Source organism: Antechinus flavipes, chromosome 3, assembly GCF_016432865.1.
Source record: "Antechinus flavipes isolate AdamAnt ecotype Samford, QLD, Australia chromosome 3, AdamAnt_v2, whole genome shotgun sequence".
NCBI classification, from domain to species: domain Eukaryota; kingdom Metazoa; phylum Chordata; class Mammalia; order Dasyuromorphia; family Dasyuridae; genus Antechinus; species Antechinus flavipes.
In genome coordinates this window covers 487,303,376-487,319,606 of record NC_067400.1, presented here as the reverse complement: position 1 = coordinate 487,319,606, position 16,231 = coordinate 487,303,376, and the positions used below count along the sequence as shown (strand labels likewise).

At 37.0% G+C, this 16,231-nt stretch overlaps 1 protein-coding gene and 8 non-coding genes across 10 annotated transcripts; all 9 read left to right on the top strand.

Moving 5' to 3' along the window:
• Positions 1-1,429: 1,429 nt before the first annotated feature.
• Positions 1,430-14,890, top strand: TAF1D (TATA-box binding protein associated factor, RNA polymerase I subunit D). 2 transcript variants are annotated; one of them, XM_051986828.1, is made up of 13 exons: positions 1,430-1,525; positions 5,252-5,376; positions 6,129-6,519; positions 7,310-7,485; positions 7,631-7,682; positions 8,239-8,404; positions 9,270-9,317; positions 9,681-9,719; positions 11,314-11,380; positions 12,061-12,102; positions 12,791-12,835; positions 13,165-13,223; positions 13,549-14,890. In XM_051986828.1, the coding sequence occupies exons 2-7, from the start codon at positions 5,342-5,344 to the stop codon at positions 9,296-9,298; spliced, it is 849 nt and encodes a 282-aa protein (XP_051842788.1). In that variant the 5' UTR covers positions 1,430-1,525; positions 5,252-5,341; the 3' UTR covers positions 9,299-9,317; positions 9,681-9,719; positions 11,314-11,380; positions 12,061-12,102; positions 12,791-12,835; positions 13,165-13,223; positions 13,549-14,890. The 2 variants fall into 2 exon arrangements, with proteins under 2 accessions (XP_051842788.1, XP_051842789.1); XM_051986829.1 differs by lacking the exons at positions 8,239-8,404; positions 9,270-9,317; positions 9,681-9,719; ... (3 more) ...; positions 13,165-13,223; positions 13,549-14,890 and adding an exon at positions 8,009-8,187.
• LOC127558524 (small nucleolar RNA SNORA40) lies at positions 8,992-9,119 on the top strand. Its single transcript, XR_007952902.1, has one exon. It is a non-coding gene; the product is annotated as a small nucleolar RNA SNORA40 (small nucleolar RNA).
• Positions 9,482-9,614, top strand: LOC127558517 (small nucleolar RNA SNORA18). Its single transcript, XR_007952895.1, has one exon. It is a non-coding gene; the product is annotated as a small nucleolar RNA SNORA18 (small nucleolar RNA).
• LOC127558543 (small nucleolar RNA SNORD5) lies at positions 9,761-9,831 on the top strand. Its single transcript, XR_007952918.1, has one exon. It is a non-coding gene; the product is annotated as a small nucleolar RNA SNORD5 (small nucleolar RNA).
• Positions 11,091-11,227, top strand: LOC127558505 (small nucleolar RNA SNORA8). Its single transcript, XR_007952884.1, has one exon. It is a non-coding gene; the product is annotated as a small nucleolar RNA SNORA8 (small nucleolar RNA).
• On the top strand, positions 11,468-11,595 carry LOC127558512 (small nucleolar RNA SNORA1). Its single transcript, XR_007952891.1, has one exon. It is a non-coding gene; the product is annotated as a small nucleolar RNA SNORA1 (small nucleolar RNA).
• On the top strand, positions 12,547-12,621 carry LOC127558504 (small nucleolar RNA Z40). Its single transcript, XR_007952883.1, has one exon. It is a non-coding gene; the product is annotated as a small nucleolar RNA Z40 (small nucleolar RNA).
• On the top strand, positions 12,915-13,033 carry LOC127558514 (small nucleolar RNA SNORA32). The gene has a single exon (XR_007952893.1). It is a non-coding gene; the product is annotated as a small nucleolar RNA SNORA32 (small nucleolar RNA).
• LOC127558508 (small nucleolar RNA SNORA25) lies at positions 13,279-13,409 on the top strand. Its single transcript, XR_007952887.1, has one exon. It is a non-coding gene; the product is annotated as a small nucleolar RNA SNORA25 (small nucleolar RNA).
• Positions 14,891-16,231: the final 1,341 nt, after the last annotated feature.

Here is a 16,231-nt window from a genome sequence, read left to right as displayed (position 1 = left end):
ATCAAACTTGTCACAGAGATCCACAGGACAACAGCGTACAAAGTAGGCAGCTGGTACAAAGGTTGTACTTTTAAATGGCCTTTTGGCTGTTAAACATTACTAACCAAGTACTCAGCAACCAAGTTGGTATGACTCTTTACCAAGATTTTGCACCAGTATAGATTAAGTGGGGAACCAAAAAGCAGAATGATCGTCTCAGAATCTGGAAAGACCAGAGGCCCAACAGAAAGAAACAGTGGTAAGGTTCCCTTGTGCCAGGTGCTAATAAGACAGAGATATGATAGAGAGGGAAAAGAAGACATAGCTCCAGCCTTGCCAGCAGAACTTCATAGCTAGAGAGAGTAGGAGGCATAGATGCAGGAGGAAAATGCTTGAGAAAGCTTCAGGAAGGAAAATGTCAATAGCAGGTAATAGCTAACGTCTATATGGCATCAGAGTTTGTAAAGTGCCGTACCCCATCTTCTTAAGTCTTAGACCCAGTAAGAAAGGTAATATTATTAGGGGCAGCTGTGGGGTGCAATGGATTGAATGTTGGATATGGAGTCAGGAAGACTAGAGTTCACACCTGTTTCACACCTGTCTAAACCTTTACTAGTTGGATGACCGGGCCAAATCGCTGATTGCCTCAGTTTCCTCATCTGAAAAATGGGGATAATAACAACACCTATGTGGCAGAAGTTGTAAGGATCAAACGAAATAATAATTGTAAAGAGTATGGTAAGTGCTCCCGTGTTGGGCCACTCACTTACCCGACCCTGTTCCATCTGTCAAAAGGGGTTCATGATGGCATATACCTTCTAGTGTGGCTGTGAGGATCAAACGAGATAATGATCGTACAAAAGCTCCTATCGTAATGCGAGGCACATAATAAATGCTTGTTCCCTTCTTCCTTCTGGAATCCCCAGGAGCACAGGGACTACAATGAACGTCTCACTGAGTGATCGATTTAAAGAGGTTAAGGGGCAAGGTCCAGGGTCACAGAGCGACAGAATTCGAACTCGGGTCTTGCTCAGACTCACCAGCTTAGTTAGTTCAAAGCAAGGGTCTGCGGCCGAGACCGGGGAGAACGGAGGGACTCCGACAGATAACTCCACTCTGCTTCCTTCTCTCCCACTCCACTAAATTGCAGACTGCGCTACTTACAGCGCCTCGGTCTTTACTTTCTTTACTGACGCTCTCATGATTGAAGGGATAACACTGTGCACCCGGCTCCACCTCCTCTTTGTTCCCCCACTCTCCCGAGCCGCTTCTCCGTGGCTCCTCCCCCTTCCTAGTCCAAGCTCCGCCTCCTCTATCCAATATGGCGCGTGAAATCTCTTTCCCATTTCTGCTCCTCCCCACGCTCTCTGCTCCCGTCTTTCTTCTCGCGCTTCCGCCTCTCGTGGCCTTTTCGGCCGGCCTCCAATTGATCTCGCGAGATTTCGTGTCCCTTCTTAGTCGGGGGAGGAGGCCCCCGCTCCTTCTCTCAGCCTCGTGCGCTTCAGCGTCTAGGTACATTTTTACCTTGCGCGGAAGAGAACCTCTGGTAAGTTTTCATATTTCTCCTCTCCATAACTCTTCCCCCCCTCCAATCTTCCTGCTTGCCTCGGGCAAACCTCCCGCGGTGCCTTAGATCACTTTCCCTGCGTTAGGACTGTCTTTAGCCCAGCGACCGCTCCCTAAGTGTGTGGGCCTGACGTGGTGGCGCCGTTCGGCCTCCACTGGGCCTCGCCAGGTTGGGGACTAGCTGGAACGGCTTTCTCCGCGAAAGTCGGAACACCAGCCGGCGCTGGGCTTGCATTTGGTTAAAAAAAACCCCACGAAGTGGAATCGGTAGTATTTTATTCACCCGTGACAGATGGATATGTCGGTCTTAATCATGTGATTAAAAGTACTGGGGAAACGAAGCAAGTCAAAGATGGAGACTTGGGGGAGGGAGGAGTTCTCATTTATAGAGCAGGAAGCGGGCTCGATGAGGGGTAGGGACATGGTTGTGGTCTTGTTACCTGGGGGGACCGAGATAGGATTCAATCGGCTCCCGTCCTCTCCTGTCCGAACCACAAGCATCCGGATGGGGGCGCCTTCCCAGAGCATTTTGCTAGGTGTTTTTAAAGAGGAGATTGGTGCAATTTGTGACCTAATGATTAATCAGCAGGCCTCGGTGCCCGCTTTGGACGGCACGTTTTGGGGACTAGGAGCTTAGAAAGATGGGATTTCTAAGGGGTGTAGATGAAGGGCTTGGGTCACCCCGTGCTGGGCTCTAGTCGTTATGAAATGACCCTCCATGGCCGCAGTTTAATTGTGATAATCTTTTCTCAGTCATGTCCAGCTCTTACTGACATAATTTGAAATTATCTTGGCATACATCGGGAGGAGGGGGTGGAGGCAGGGAGGGGAAAAATCGGAACAGAAATGAACGCAAGGGATAATGCTGTAAAAAAATTATCCTGGCATGGGTTCTATCAATAAAAAGTTATTTAAAAAAAAAAAAAGAAATTTTCTTGGCAGAGATACTGGCATGACTTCCTAATTCCTTCTCAAACTCATTTACAGATAAGGAAATTGAGGCAAACGGTGAAGAGACTTGCCCAGATTCACAAAGCTAGTAAATGTCTGAAGCTAGATTGAACTCAGGAAGAGGAGTATTAAACGCCACACCAAGCCACGATTCTCTTACCTCCTAATTGTCGATAGCACCTTCTTCCCTTCCCCATTTTATCGTAAAAAAGGAGACAATAAAGGAAGGGGAAGTATTTTAAGTTAGGGGAAGTTTTGAATTCTCTATGACTCGGCCAATTGGAAAGCTAGCCTAAAGCTGCCAAAGAATATGCTTTCAGTGATAGCAAATAGATTGGTTTTTAAACCTTTCAGGCTGGCTTAGAGCACTGCCAATTGGGACCCTTCTGCCCAGCTCAAGATAAAAATTAAGCATTTTGCTGGAGAAGGAGGGGTAAATTAACAAGAGGAATCTTACTAGAGAGAATGAGGTGAATATTTGTAATTCAAACAAAAGGATTTTAGTGTAAGAAAGATGTGAATTTGATTATTCTAATCTCATTCACATAATAAAAAAACACTGCCTGTTTAGACAGTTGGGTCTGGATTCAGAAAGACCCAAATTGAAATCCTGCAGCTCTTAACAAATGTTTGAACTTGGGCAAGTCACTTTTAACCTATTGTCTCAGTTCCTTTAACTGTAAAGATAGTATCTACCTATAGCAGGGTGAGGATCAAATTGGAACACCTAGTGGTTCTAAATTGTAATTGTGAACCCTATTCCCTCTCAGTGTCTCCCCAACGAGACTTTGAGGAAGGTAGAAATGACAAATAGACAAAAAAAGGCCCACCAGTCTCCTGCTCCACTTAGCTGCCTGGAGTAGTTGAAAATTAGGAAATTGAGAATATTGAAAAAAAAGATTTTGTTTATATATCTTTCATGTTTTTGAAGACCTCTAGTGCATTGTTCAATACTGGTTGATGTGTGCTGCCCCCTCCCTCACTCCCAGAAAAAAATTATGTCAGAAATGCCAGGGGATGTAGACAGGTTTGAGATCAAATGTTTCTAGCTAAGCTGTCTTGTTAAATTGAGATATTATTGTAGTCTTCCAATCAGGGACTGAAATGAAGGCTGATGAGGTCTTTTGTAAAATGAAGTTTTACCAATAGTATTGTTCCTAGGACTGTATTGTAGAAAAGTAATTATTGACACAATCTTACAAAGAGGCTGAAGCTAGTTCAGCTATCTATAAGAAGGTAGTAGACCAGTGATGAGACAGAAGATACAGGTTGATCAGCTAACTCATACAAGATAAAATTATCCAGTAATGAGGAGTCAGAATCCATTAAACTGTAAGGATCTCTGCTGATTCATATTAGCTTGATTTAAATGTAATGCCCTCCATTTTTTAATGTTTTTAATTTTGTTAAATATTTTTGTTAAAATCTGTTTACCATGTTTGATGCCTGCTCTGGTTAGCATCTGAGTAGAAATTCAGGTTGAGAAGTCTAAAACAAGTTAAAAATTTGAGGGGAAAATAATCTAAGATAGGCAATTAATTGGCCACCTATCTAGGGAAACAATAAAAGGATAAACAGAAGCAAGTTTCTTGGACACAATTTTAAAGGCATGAATCTGAGAAGGTGATTCAGTTTCTAGCCAAAGACCCAGAATTGGGTGAATGTATAAGCTTGGAACAAAAAACAGTACAGGATAGATGACATGGTGTTGAGAACCACATGATTGGTGATTACTTCACTGATCCAAGTTTGGCAATGATGAATACCTCCTTTCCCCAAGTGACTTAAGTGTTCATTGTTTGAATCCAACTGCAAGCCTAGAGCCTCGAGACAGCAAACCAAATATCCTTGAGTGATAGTTTGGTGTGGTGTAAAGATATTAAGCCTTACTTGCTCCTTATGGCAAACCACATCCAAGATTAGCCAAAGAGGACTGGTTTCTAAATTTAAACCTTTTACAGACCAGCTGAATTTCAAACTAAATTCAGAGACATAGAAGAACCCTGAGTTCAGCAGTTGAATGGACAGAATCTATTTTAACTTGTTCACATCCAGGATCTGTTGGGCAATTCAGCTACTTTAATATTAAGTACCTATTATGTCTTATTCCTGTACTAAGTATTAAGAATGGGGCACTCCTAATGAGGAAGACCACAAAAACTGAAAGGAGTTAAGGAAAAGGTACTTACTTAAACAGAAGCAGAGTAAAGTCATTAAAGTGAAGTCATTGAGTCGTTTTTAAATGGAGCTTAAGCAATGCTTTGCTCCATTCTCTTCTTATCAGAGTGTTGAAGAGTTATGAGTATCAAAGCTTGATTTTTTTTCCTGGGAGCATGATAATTATGGTGTGCAAGTTAGTCCTAAATTGGAAAAGTGATACATCTGTTTGAAATGAATCTCAGAAGTCTCTAGCTGTAGTGGGAGACCAGAAGTGGCATATTCTCCTTTGCCCATACTTTGGGCACATGGTTCACAAGTCAGAAACCTGGCTTATAGATTCAGTTTTTTGTTTTTATAAGGAGAGAAGGGAAAGTTCCACTTTCAGATGAGAGTAATATCAACTGAATCCAAGCATATGGGTAATTTAAGACTTTGGCTCTGAGAAAATTGCACAATTCACAGGCCAAATAGTGACTGATGGAACAAGGCTTGGGATTGACCAGAAACTGCACTATCCACCATGCTGAAGAAGCACAACCTAAAAACTGAATTTGATGAAAGATATATAAATATTGGACAAATCTCTTTCTTCCAGGTATTAAAGATTTAAATCCAAAAGTGATGGATGGGACTTGGAATTCAAAAAGGAATTTGAAGAAAAACTTCCCCTCTTAATCACACATCAATGGCTTCAACTGGTTCATTGGTAAACAATGAGACGTGAGTATGTATTTTCATAAAAGCTGTTCATTGAAGATATGTGGTAGGAGATATAGAAAACATGGGGATTAAAATAAGCATTTCAAGAACCTTAAAATAATAAATGAACCACAATATTGATAGAGGAATTATTTGAAAGATTTATTTCATTCTCCAGTTCTTTTTACAGATGAGGAAACTGAGACAAATAGTGTTAAGTGATTTGTAGGCTCACACTTATGTCTTGAATAAGATGAGTCTTTCATACTGCTGACCTGGCACTCAGTACATGGTACTACCTAGTTGTCCAGTAGATTTCAAATCTGTTTAATATTCTTTTGAGGACAACCTATTCCTTTATGTGAACCAACAGTTTTCCATTCATAGGACCTTTGAGGTGGTATCTTGACTTTTGTATTTGTGTGTGTGTGTGTGTGTGTTCCTTGGAACAAAAAATGAGTGGGATTCTGAGAGAAAGGAAGGAAAAATGTTAGTAGATTTGTCCATACACAGGGACAGTACTAACTACTCAGGGTTTTTGTTTTTGGCGAGCAAGTTGAGATTGTCTGGGACCAGATAAAAACTCGGGTCCTATTGTGCTCAATCCACTGTACCATCTAGCTGCCTTAATGGGCATATTACTGTGCAACAGTATGCAAAGATTTCAGATCACATGTATATTACAGTGAAGACAGTTGTGTAATTTTTAAATCTTCTTATGACCTCTGGAATGCTCTGGTTAAAGTCTCTTTTTTCCCCTTTCCCTGCTACAGTGATGACTCGGATTCTAGCAGCAGCTTATTCAAAACTCAGTGTGATCCCATCTCACCCAATCGAAGACCAAGAAATGTATCTACCTCAGTTGTGATACAGTCACCCGCAAAAACTCAATTGAGACATGACTCAAGTGAGTCCTCTTCAGAACTGGAACCATTTAATTTGCGAGTTATTTTTGAAAATTGGAAGAAAAAAAAGAGAAGAAAGAGAAAATACAAGCCCACAGGAAGGCCACGGGGAAGGCCAAAAGGAAGCTTTAAAACAACTCAGTCTCTAATAACTAGATCCAAAAAGGACCTGTTCAGAGACAAGGGTTTCCAATTCCCTTTAGTAGAATCAGAGAATGGAAGGAAACCATTACTTTGGAAGAAAATTTTAGGCTATGAGGTGAGGCAGATTTTGAAAAGTTCTTACAGATATTTATGTAGTAACGTACCTATGTTCCTCACACATGTTAGTATTCTTATTGAATGGAAAATAACATTGAATTTGGATGTATTCATATAAAAGGTGTGGGAATATTGTGCTTTTTTTTTTTTTTCCTTCTCAATTTGCATATATTTCCAGGAAGGAAGATGTTGGGCTCGTTTGGAAATAAATTGGATTTTTTTTTTCTTGTTTTGCCATATTATCTTGTGTGGATTATAACTGACATTTATATAGTATTCTTTAGTATTTATATGACTATTATTAGAAGTAGTATATAGTCTTTAGTATCTTATCCTTTTTTCAGTTTCCTTCAGTTTTATTTTACAGATAAGGCAGAGTGCTTAGTGATTTGGTTAGAATATCAAAGCTTGAGCAAAATGAATCTACTGACTTCAGGGCCTGGTACTCTATCCACACCCCTAGTTCCACTTTTTAAAGGTATTGGGAATACCAAGAAAAAGAAAAAAGCCTTTTTTTCTGTAACAAAAAGTGTTAAAAGTTTAGTGACAGAGACTGTACTGATTCCATTAACTACTAATTAAAATATATTAAGAAATTAAGGAGTTGTGGAAAGTAAGACCTGAGTTTCAATTTTCCTCTTTACTCAGGAATCTCTTAAGCTAAACTTTATAAAATAGTAGCATTTTTGAATAATTAGAAAATGGGAATATAATGATTCTTGGGTTTCTTGAGGATTAATCGACTGTAAGACTTCTACTTTAATGGTTTCTATTATTTCTTTATATAGCAAGCAGTTGCAAGAGGATTTTTCAATTATGTTAAGGAAAAGAAATGTGAATCCCACCTTGGAGAAGCTTTGAAGCAGCTGGATGTTGGTGAGGATTTAGAAAAAGAAGGCTTTGCTGTACGAAAATATAAATATTTAGATGATGAAGGATCTATTTCTCCTATAGAAGAACCCAAGTAAGTTGGCATATTTTACATAGTCCTCTTACGTATGTTCTCTTTCCCTCCATCCCCCCATACCGTTTTCATATGACTCATTTCTGGATTTAGCCCTCATAAAAGTAACTCGGGGGTATGTTTCTTTTTGTTTTGTTTATTTTAGTGTGGAAGACAGTGAATTGAATGATCCTGTTGAATGTGATATTAAATTAGTGGTGAGTATGATGTCAGTCATTGTTGTGGGCTTTAACATAAATCTAGCAGTAATTAAATTTTAAGGCTCATTTGATTGTGTTCTTTCATCTTTTAAAAGGTTTGAGAGTATATTAGGACAAGAACTCTATAAAGTTCAAAGTACTGGCATACTTGTGAACGCCAATGAGTAAAGGTGCAAACACAAGCATTGTACTAATTAGTTCTACTTAGTACCTTGTTTCAGGTTCTGCCCAAAACATCTTTTTGTAAGATTAGATCAACTCTAATTAGTTAGCAGTTTGTAAGGATTCCAACATCTCCCCCTTTCTTTTGTTTTGGAACATAGGATGGTCATGACCTCGCTGATTTCTCAAGGAGGTGAGAATCCCACCTAAAAGGTGATCATGCCTTCCCTGACATCTCAGGAAGGGAGATGAAAACACCAAAGGAAATAGGAAATCAAATCAGATTAGTGGGTTTCTGAAGGGGTACACATAAATCCATCAATATGGGCCAGAACTTTGTAACAGATAAAACAGCCTAGTTTTAGTTGTTGCTTAATATTTTTTGGTATAGGAGAACAGTTGTTTCATAATAAGTACTGAATTCCCCAAGAAGGTGAAGACAAAGATGAAAAATAAAGTACTAAAGAGTAAGAATGACATACGAGAAGATAACAAAGATGACGAAATAGATTTGCCTACTAAAAAGAAAAATTCCATGGACAAACAGAAAAGAAATGGTAAGTAATAAGTGGATGGGCAATTCACTCACTTGTTATGCTAGGTGAAAAATGAAAAATATGGCAGAAGTTTGTAGGATAAAGTTTCTGGTATCTTGGAAGGCATTTGAATTGCAAGGAAGAAAGCATTAAATGGATGTCTTACTTAGAGCAGTATAGGATGACCAAAGAAATATTAAATAGTACCAGTGTTATAATAAAACAGGAAAACTTGTTTGAACAGTCATGCATTTCTGTCTCGCCCTATTTTGGTTGTCACACAGTATATAGGAAAATATGGGCAAGTTGTTGATGATCTACATAGCTAAAAACTGGACTGTGGTAAGGAATGTGAGTGGAAATGTCCTATACCAAAGACCCCCCATAAGTTCTGTGCAGTTAGGATTTTTTTTTCACATTTTGGTTTATGAAAGTTTTAAGAATGGGATATTTCATAATATTTACAAACAGTATTTCATTATGGCAATTTTTTTTTTTTAATGACAGGTGAAGAATTATTGGGATAAACAGCCAATATTAAAAAAAATTCTCACCTAAAATTTAATTCTCTAGTTTGAAATGGTGTATGCCATGTTAGTGAGTATCATTGCACTTTGTTTAGCTTTGTTTTGAATTGTAGACAAAGACTTGAAGACAAGTGCAAAGAACAAACCCTCTTTTGCAACCCACAACTCGTGGTTTTGTATGAGTTGTGATACATACAAGAAGGGACAGTTAATGAGCATTCTGAAATAGAATTAATAAAATTGAATCTTTAAAGAACTTTCTTACGAATAAGAATGAAATTGGATAGGAAAGTACTGTTAATACATACCTTGAAAGTTGAAATACTATAACCCATCTTTTTTTTTCCTCCCCTCCTTAGGAATTTACATTGAGGGACTCCATGATTAAAGCTATGGAAATTTTTCAGGTATGAAATTAATAATCTTAATAGTAAAATGTGGAAATATTGTCATGTTATAAAAATTTTCAGATTTTGATATTTTAAAATTGACCTATCAAAGGTGCTCAGTAAATTTGTCTTAAGGATGGGTAAGATTCAACAGTGGTTTTTTTGGTCATAGGCTTATGGATTTTGAGGTCTATCCCGATAGGTCCTTTTCCATAGGTCCTTATCGTTGGAAACGCCTCAGACAGCAAATGTGTAGTTTCGCTTTACCCACTAATCTATTTACTAGGTCTGTGGGGATAAAACTACAAAACAGACTTGTTTTATCTAAATAATAGCTTCTCAAATAAAGTGTTACCTTGTTAACACAAATTTTTCTTTTAGATGATTCCAGTTTGCTGTTTTTTTTGGATGTTCTTTTAGGTAAGTTTAATTACTACAGTCTTTAGCATTAACTGCTCATAGTTCATATGATGAATTCTTTTGTTCAACTGCTGAGTGATAGAAACATGAACTAAAATGAATTCTGACTGAGCTGACTTAACTGTGGCCACAAAATATGCTTGAATCTTTCAACCTAGTTTTTACCTTTACTTAACAGTTTATATTTGCTCTTTTAGTTCATCTGCCAAATGGGGATTCACAAGATATACAACGAGAAAAGAAGTTGTTTTGGACCAGGGATGTGTGAATATAGAAAGATTATTGTTGCCTCAGTCTTGGGTTTTGACATCTTAGTTCAGACTAATAAAAACTCAGGTCTGTATTCATTCCAAGAAACAGTTTCCAATATTTTGTCTTTGTAAGACTTTGTGTTCCACATTTTTTCTCCCTTTGTTACTGCCCCCTCACCCCCAAACATGCATGCATTAAACAGGTTAAACATGCAAATGCATGTCGTGTCATACATGACCAAAAGGGACAAATACCATGAGAAACAACTAAATACTTAAGCCTCCATAACTCTGTCTGGACCCATATGGCATTTTCCATCCCAAGTCTATTAGAATTGCCTTGAAGCATCTCACGGTTGAAGGAAACCAAATCCATCACATAATCTTGTTGCTGTGAACGATGTTCTCTTTGTTCTGCTCATTTAGTTCTTTCCAGTCTTTTCTCCACACTTTTGAAATTAGCCTGCTCATCATATAGAACAATAACATTCCATTACATCCATACCGTAACTTAACCATTTACAAATGATGGGCAATCCACTAAGTTTTCAGTTCCTTATGGAATTATGAAAATGAAAAAAAAAAATGAAAAGAGTTGCTAAAAACATTTCTGCACATATCTGTTGGATCAAAGGCCATGCAGTTTTATGGTCCTATTTGGCATAGTTGTAAATTGCTCTCCTGAATGGATGGATCATTTCACAACTCCATCAACAATATATTAGTGTCCCAGCTTTTTCTCCATTCCTCTCCAATATTTAGCATCTTTAACTGTCATCTTAGCCAATCTTAAAACTTGTATTTTTGCTGGTCTGACTTTTATATTTATTCCTCTGCATTTTATTTTTATTTGGCATGCTATTTTAAGGCTTAATGCTGAATCCCAATATACATTGTACTGACACTTTTGTTGTTTCAGTAGTGAATATGAGCCAGCATGGAATCAAATCTTTAGATTGCTGAGATGACTCCTGGAAAACTGGGTTTTAGGAAATAGTTAAAGGAAAGGGAGAAGTGCTTACACTGACATAGTACATTCAGGGTGGTGATAAATCTATAATATGTAGGAATTATCTTACATCTTATCTTAATATCTGTCTATCAAAGTCTTCATAAAGACTGCACTGTGTGGTATCTGCACCTAGCAATATTATTGTTGGGCTGTTCAGAAGACAGTGCTATAGAAACTCAGTATCTGGCATCGTTGGTTTCATGCTTATTGTGCATGTTCAACCTGGTATTTCTATTGATACAAACTATTTAAAAATAAAAAGGTACCTTTGATTTATTTTGGTTGCAATTTTTCTGCTGAGTTGACCTACAAATATAGATATTTTCTTTAGGAAAAGTGGCTTTTCAGAGAAAGGGACCTGGAAACTTGTTTGGGGGATTGGCAACATAACAATTTATGTAAGTAGATTTGTATTTTCCTGTAAATTTCTAGTTACTTTATATGCATATGATATTGTAACCTTTAGTGATTATTCCTTAGTGAAATGCCATATTCCAAATAACCATGAACACATCTGGAATTTGTGTTCACAATTTAATGTGGCTAAAATAAGACAGGTTTTGCTTCCACCACTAAAGATTTATTAGTGGTGACAATGAGACCTGTAACAGTCTGTCTAGTTTAAGATACCACTTAAAATTGCTTGCTTTCTCAGAAAGGGGAAAAAGAGGAGAGAATTTCTCTTTTTAAGATTTTAGGCAGAAATTTTTTTTCATTTTGTATGCTTTACAATTGAGCATGAAACTTATTTTGTGAGACAATTGGGGTTAAGTGACTGCCAGGATCTCTATATACTATCTCCGCTAGTGTCTATTGTCAAAGGCATTAAAATTTCTTGCCTGTCTCATACATAAATATTTCAAAGATGCCTTTGTAATGGGCCCAAGTAAATTTTTCAACTTTGGTCTCCCAAGTTTGTTCTTTCCCTGTGATAACCACCAAAAAAGAGAAGATTGATATTTTTGCAAAAGTTGGTTTTGTGTTTGTGTTGGGGTGAGAGTAGGAATGATGGGCTGCTGGTTGTTGGGTACAGATATGTACCAAAAAATGACTGGTTTTTCTGAATTTAAATTTTTAGGAAGACCAAAGCTGGAAACATCTAGTTTTTGACATTGGATAAGTAAGTATTTTTATAATAGTAATTTAGCTTGATTTCCATCAAATTTATAGTATAGATCTAATATACATGTACACGTAAGCTGTGGCTTTTTGTAAGCCCAGTGCTTTTTTATATTTTATGCATGATACAAATAGTACATAGAATTTAGTGACTTTTAATTCCATCTCTTTCATTTTCCTATCTATGATGCATGTACAGAAAAGCTAATTCTGTAATTATCTTTACACCACCATATCTATAAGATTTTTAGTGTAGTCTAGAATTGTCTGGCAGAGGCAAAAGAATTGGGATTAACCCATATCCCTTAGTAAATATTCAGTAAAGTTTGTAGAAGCTGGCCAAAAACCTATTGATTTATGTAACATCATTTGAAGATGTTATTTTAGAAGTTTTGTCATTTGAATCATGTTCCGATTGTTCATATGATTGTGTTAAATAGACAAAAGATGTGGTGATGATAGGCAAAAAATGTTCAACTGCTCTGAAAAGGTGAATGAAAAATGGCCTTTCTGAACATCCAGGTTTTTTGTTTTAATTATCTTGTTCATTTCTAAGAAAACTGAGCAAAGGAAAAAGTGAGCTTATCAGTAAAATGTATGATTTACTCCGTTACTTAACAATTATCATATTAAATATTTTAAATTTCTTGCTTACTGAATGGTCATTTTTCACAATGTTATCACTACAGGTGTTCAACTACAAAGGAATGATGGGGGAAAAGCCTAGCTAAAAGGTATGTAAATACATAAGGTAATGACATCAACTTCCTAGTGATCGGAGCACTAGTGGATTTACTAATGATAGTTACTGTCTGGTCATTACCAAGGCTTTTAGAATGTGGTTTCTGATTGCTGTGGACATGACCATAAAAAATTACCCAAGAGGTTTATATTTGCTAATATTATTAGCATCTAACCTATTGGGAACAGTTCATATAGATCTGGGTCCTGGTTGTATTAATTTATCAGTCATCAAACAGAAGGCCAGGCATTGTGCTAAAGTGAATAAGTGTAATAAGTGTTATTAGATGGTCTAATAACTTAATCTTTCTGGTAATTTTAGATCAACAAGTATGCCGAAGCAAGCTGTGCTGTAATTAAAACAAAAATGTTTTCAGATGGGTAGGTAAGGTTGCTTCTTCTCTCCCCCTCACTACTCCTCTCTTAAAACTTTACTAGGTCATTTCAAAGAGGGCTTACATGGCTATGAAACCAGAAGCTCTTAACGCTGTGACCTAAGAGGAAAAGTCTCTAAAGGGATGCCATGATTAATATGTTATCATGGTCTCTTACTAAGGAGATACAATCCTATTGTTACTGCAACTCAAAAGAATATTATCTTATATGTTGTGCTTTTCGGAGCAGTAATAGTACTGTGTGATCGCTAATAAAATCAACTATGTCTTGGAATTTTCTAATTTTTGGCATTTTTTTGTTGTGCTTTAAGAGAATGAAGACAGCAGAGGAAAAAGCAAGAGCCCTCAGAAAACTCTGTCAATCAACCTAAAATGGCATCTTTGGTTCCAGGTTCTCTGGAGAAGCAATTTTTAAAAATACTGGCTCCTGTTTTTGTAATAAAACTAATGTAAATTTCAATATAATTTGACATTTTTGTAATGAGTCATTTTGAATCCCTATGGCAGATTATCACAATTTTTGGTGACAAAAAAATTAGTAGTTGAGAAGTTTAGACACGAGTTATAGGGTCTTTGGGTACTTTTTTGCTTTGTGGCTTCATGGAAGCACTTGGATATTCTGCCTTCTGCACTTTACCCAAGAGACCTGAGAAGAGATGGTTTCTAAATGGAGGAGCTTTTCAGTATTGAATTTTATAACTCAGCTCTGTCAATTCTGGATATCATATTCTATCTTTAATGGAAATATCTGAGATCACATCTTTGGGGATTTCATTTAGATAATTTTGCAGATAAAAACATCCCCTGCCTGTTAACATGTCACAACCACTCAATACTATCAATCTTCAAACTCGCTGAAATGAGGACTCTTTCTACTTATGATACCACCATGAATCAGTCATTCAACATTAACTTTTCAAACTCCACATGCACTCAACTGCCAAACTCTTATTATGCCCCTAAAACCTCCATCCCTTCATCAACTATGATTCATCTTATCCCTTGCACAAGTGGAAGGACAGTTGTCCAAATGACCCTCAGAGAAGCAAGGAAAGATTTTGCTCCTAAATATTTTGCACAATGTTGAATGCTAAGAAACTCGAAAAATGTGATTTAATGTAAAGATGGGAATAGATATGAATGACGAAAAGTGTCAGAAAAGGATAAGTCGACAAGAGTCTAGACTTTGTAGGCTAGAGTGAAAGCTGCCTGTCTTGATTTGCAAGTGTTTACTACCAAAGTTTTCCTCAGTTTACTCATCTGTAAACTGAGATTAAGAAAGAAATGGCAAACCTGTCCAAGTATCTTTGGTAAGAAAACCTAAAAGGACTGAATAATAATAAGATGAACACAATTATGTGGAAATCTATGGTTTCCTCAAAGGGGGATGAGAAGGTTCCCATCCTGACTGTTTAATGGTTAATTGTGATTTAAAATCTAGCTACACTGAAAATCAAGACAATGGTACCCATTAGTTAAAAGAACATTAAGGCTTTTTAGACTTGGTCTTGTTACTTTAGCATGTAGTTTACACACACATACAGAATTCTATTTGTTGTGAAAAGTAGTCTGATTACTATAGCTGGAAAAAACCCTGGTATAGGAACTCATGAGTAGTATCTTCTAATCAAACAATTGAGGGTAAAAAAACTAGCGGTCATCATGAGAGTATTAAAGGTTTTGAAAAAATAGACAAAATTTTTCTGGTGAAAGAAAAATGTAAATATGGAAATAATAAAGGAATTGCATGTTTAACTTAACTATCTTTCCGTGTCTTTGGAAAAATAGCATTTTAAAAAATCGTTTAAGATAACAAAATCACACTAGGACTGGGTTCCCATGCTTACTGGGGAGATGGAAATCACCCTGCAAAAAGCAAAGATGAGAAAAGCAGTTTCAGAAAACAAACTGATAAAATGGAAAACATGCCAGAGATGATGGCAACTGAGGAATAGATTGACAAGACAGACAAGGGAAGGAAAGATAGCAAAGACCTGGTAAAAATCTATGGCTCAGTGGAGAAAAGAGGGTCAAGGAAACATCAACAGTTACTGTTGATAAACATGCCTACTCTACCAATTATGCAGAATCAGTATGATAGGTGAACATTTTGATTGATGGTATTAGTAGGCAATTGGCAAGCACTTGCAAGCACTTGCAAGCACTTTCTATTTGAAAGATATGCAAAAGATTATATATAAAAATCTGAGTAACTGTTTTGATCCCCAGATTGCACTGCTAAGCATATATGCCCCAAAGCAGTCAATGAAAAGCATGAAAGGACTAATGCAATGAATTGCAATGAAAAACGAATTCCTTTTATAAGAGATAGGTACTTCTTTGAGAAGTGCAGATGATGTAAAAACAAACTAATGAAACAAGAATTACATGGTACATTATAAGTTTGCCAAGTCATCTGTGTGACAAAGGAGTCAGAAAGGTGTAAAAAGTGTGATCTTTAGAACCAAGGAAGTGATAATCCCTAATAGATTCAACTCTGCTCAGATCACACCTGGAGTACTGAGTTGTTCTGGTTACCACATTTTGAAGATATAAGATAGTGAAGGGCAATCATGCTAAGGGGAAAATGAAACCATGCCATACAAAATGTGACTGAAAAACTGGAGATTGCAAATTGGAAGAGAACGTGTGAGGGGGAAAAATGGTTATACTTTAATCAAATATGTAAAAGGAAATTATGTACAGAAGAGAATTTAGACCTGATCTGCTTGCTATATACATGGCAGAAGAAAATACCAGTGTAAAAGCTCAAAGGGGAGTGGAGGGTTTAACAGTATTTCAGTTTATAATGAAAAGTTTTTAAAATATCTTTTTTTTTTTTTTACATCTAATGTCACTTTCTTTTCACCAATGGTTCAGGAAGAGCCATATGACTATTTGTTGGGGATACTGAAGAGAATTCGTCATGTTTCTGATAATGATTGGCTTAGATAACCTCAGATATTTTCCAACTTTGAGATTCTAGGCTTGATA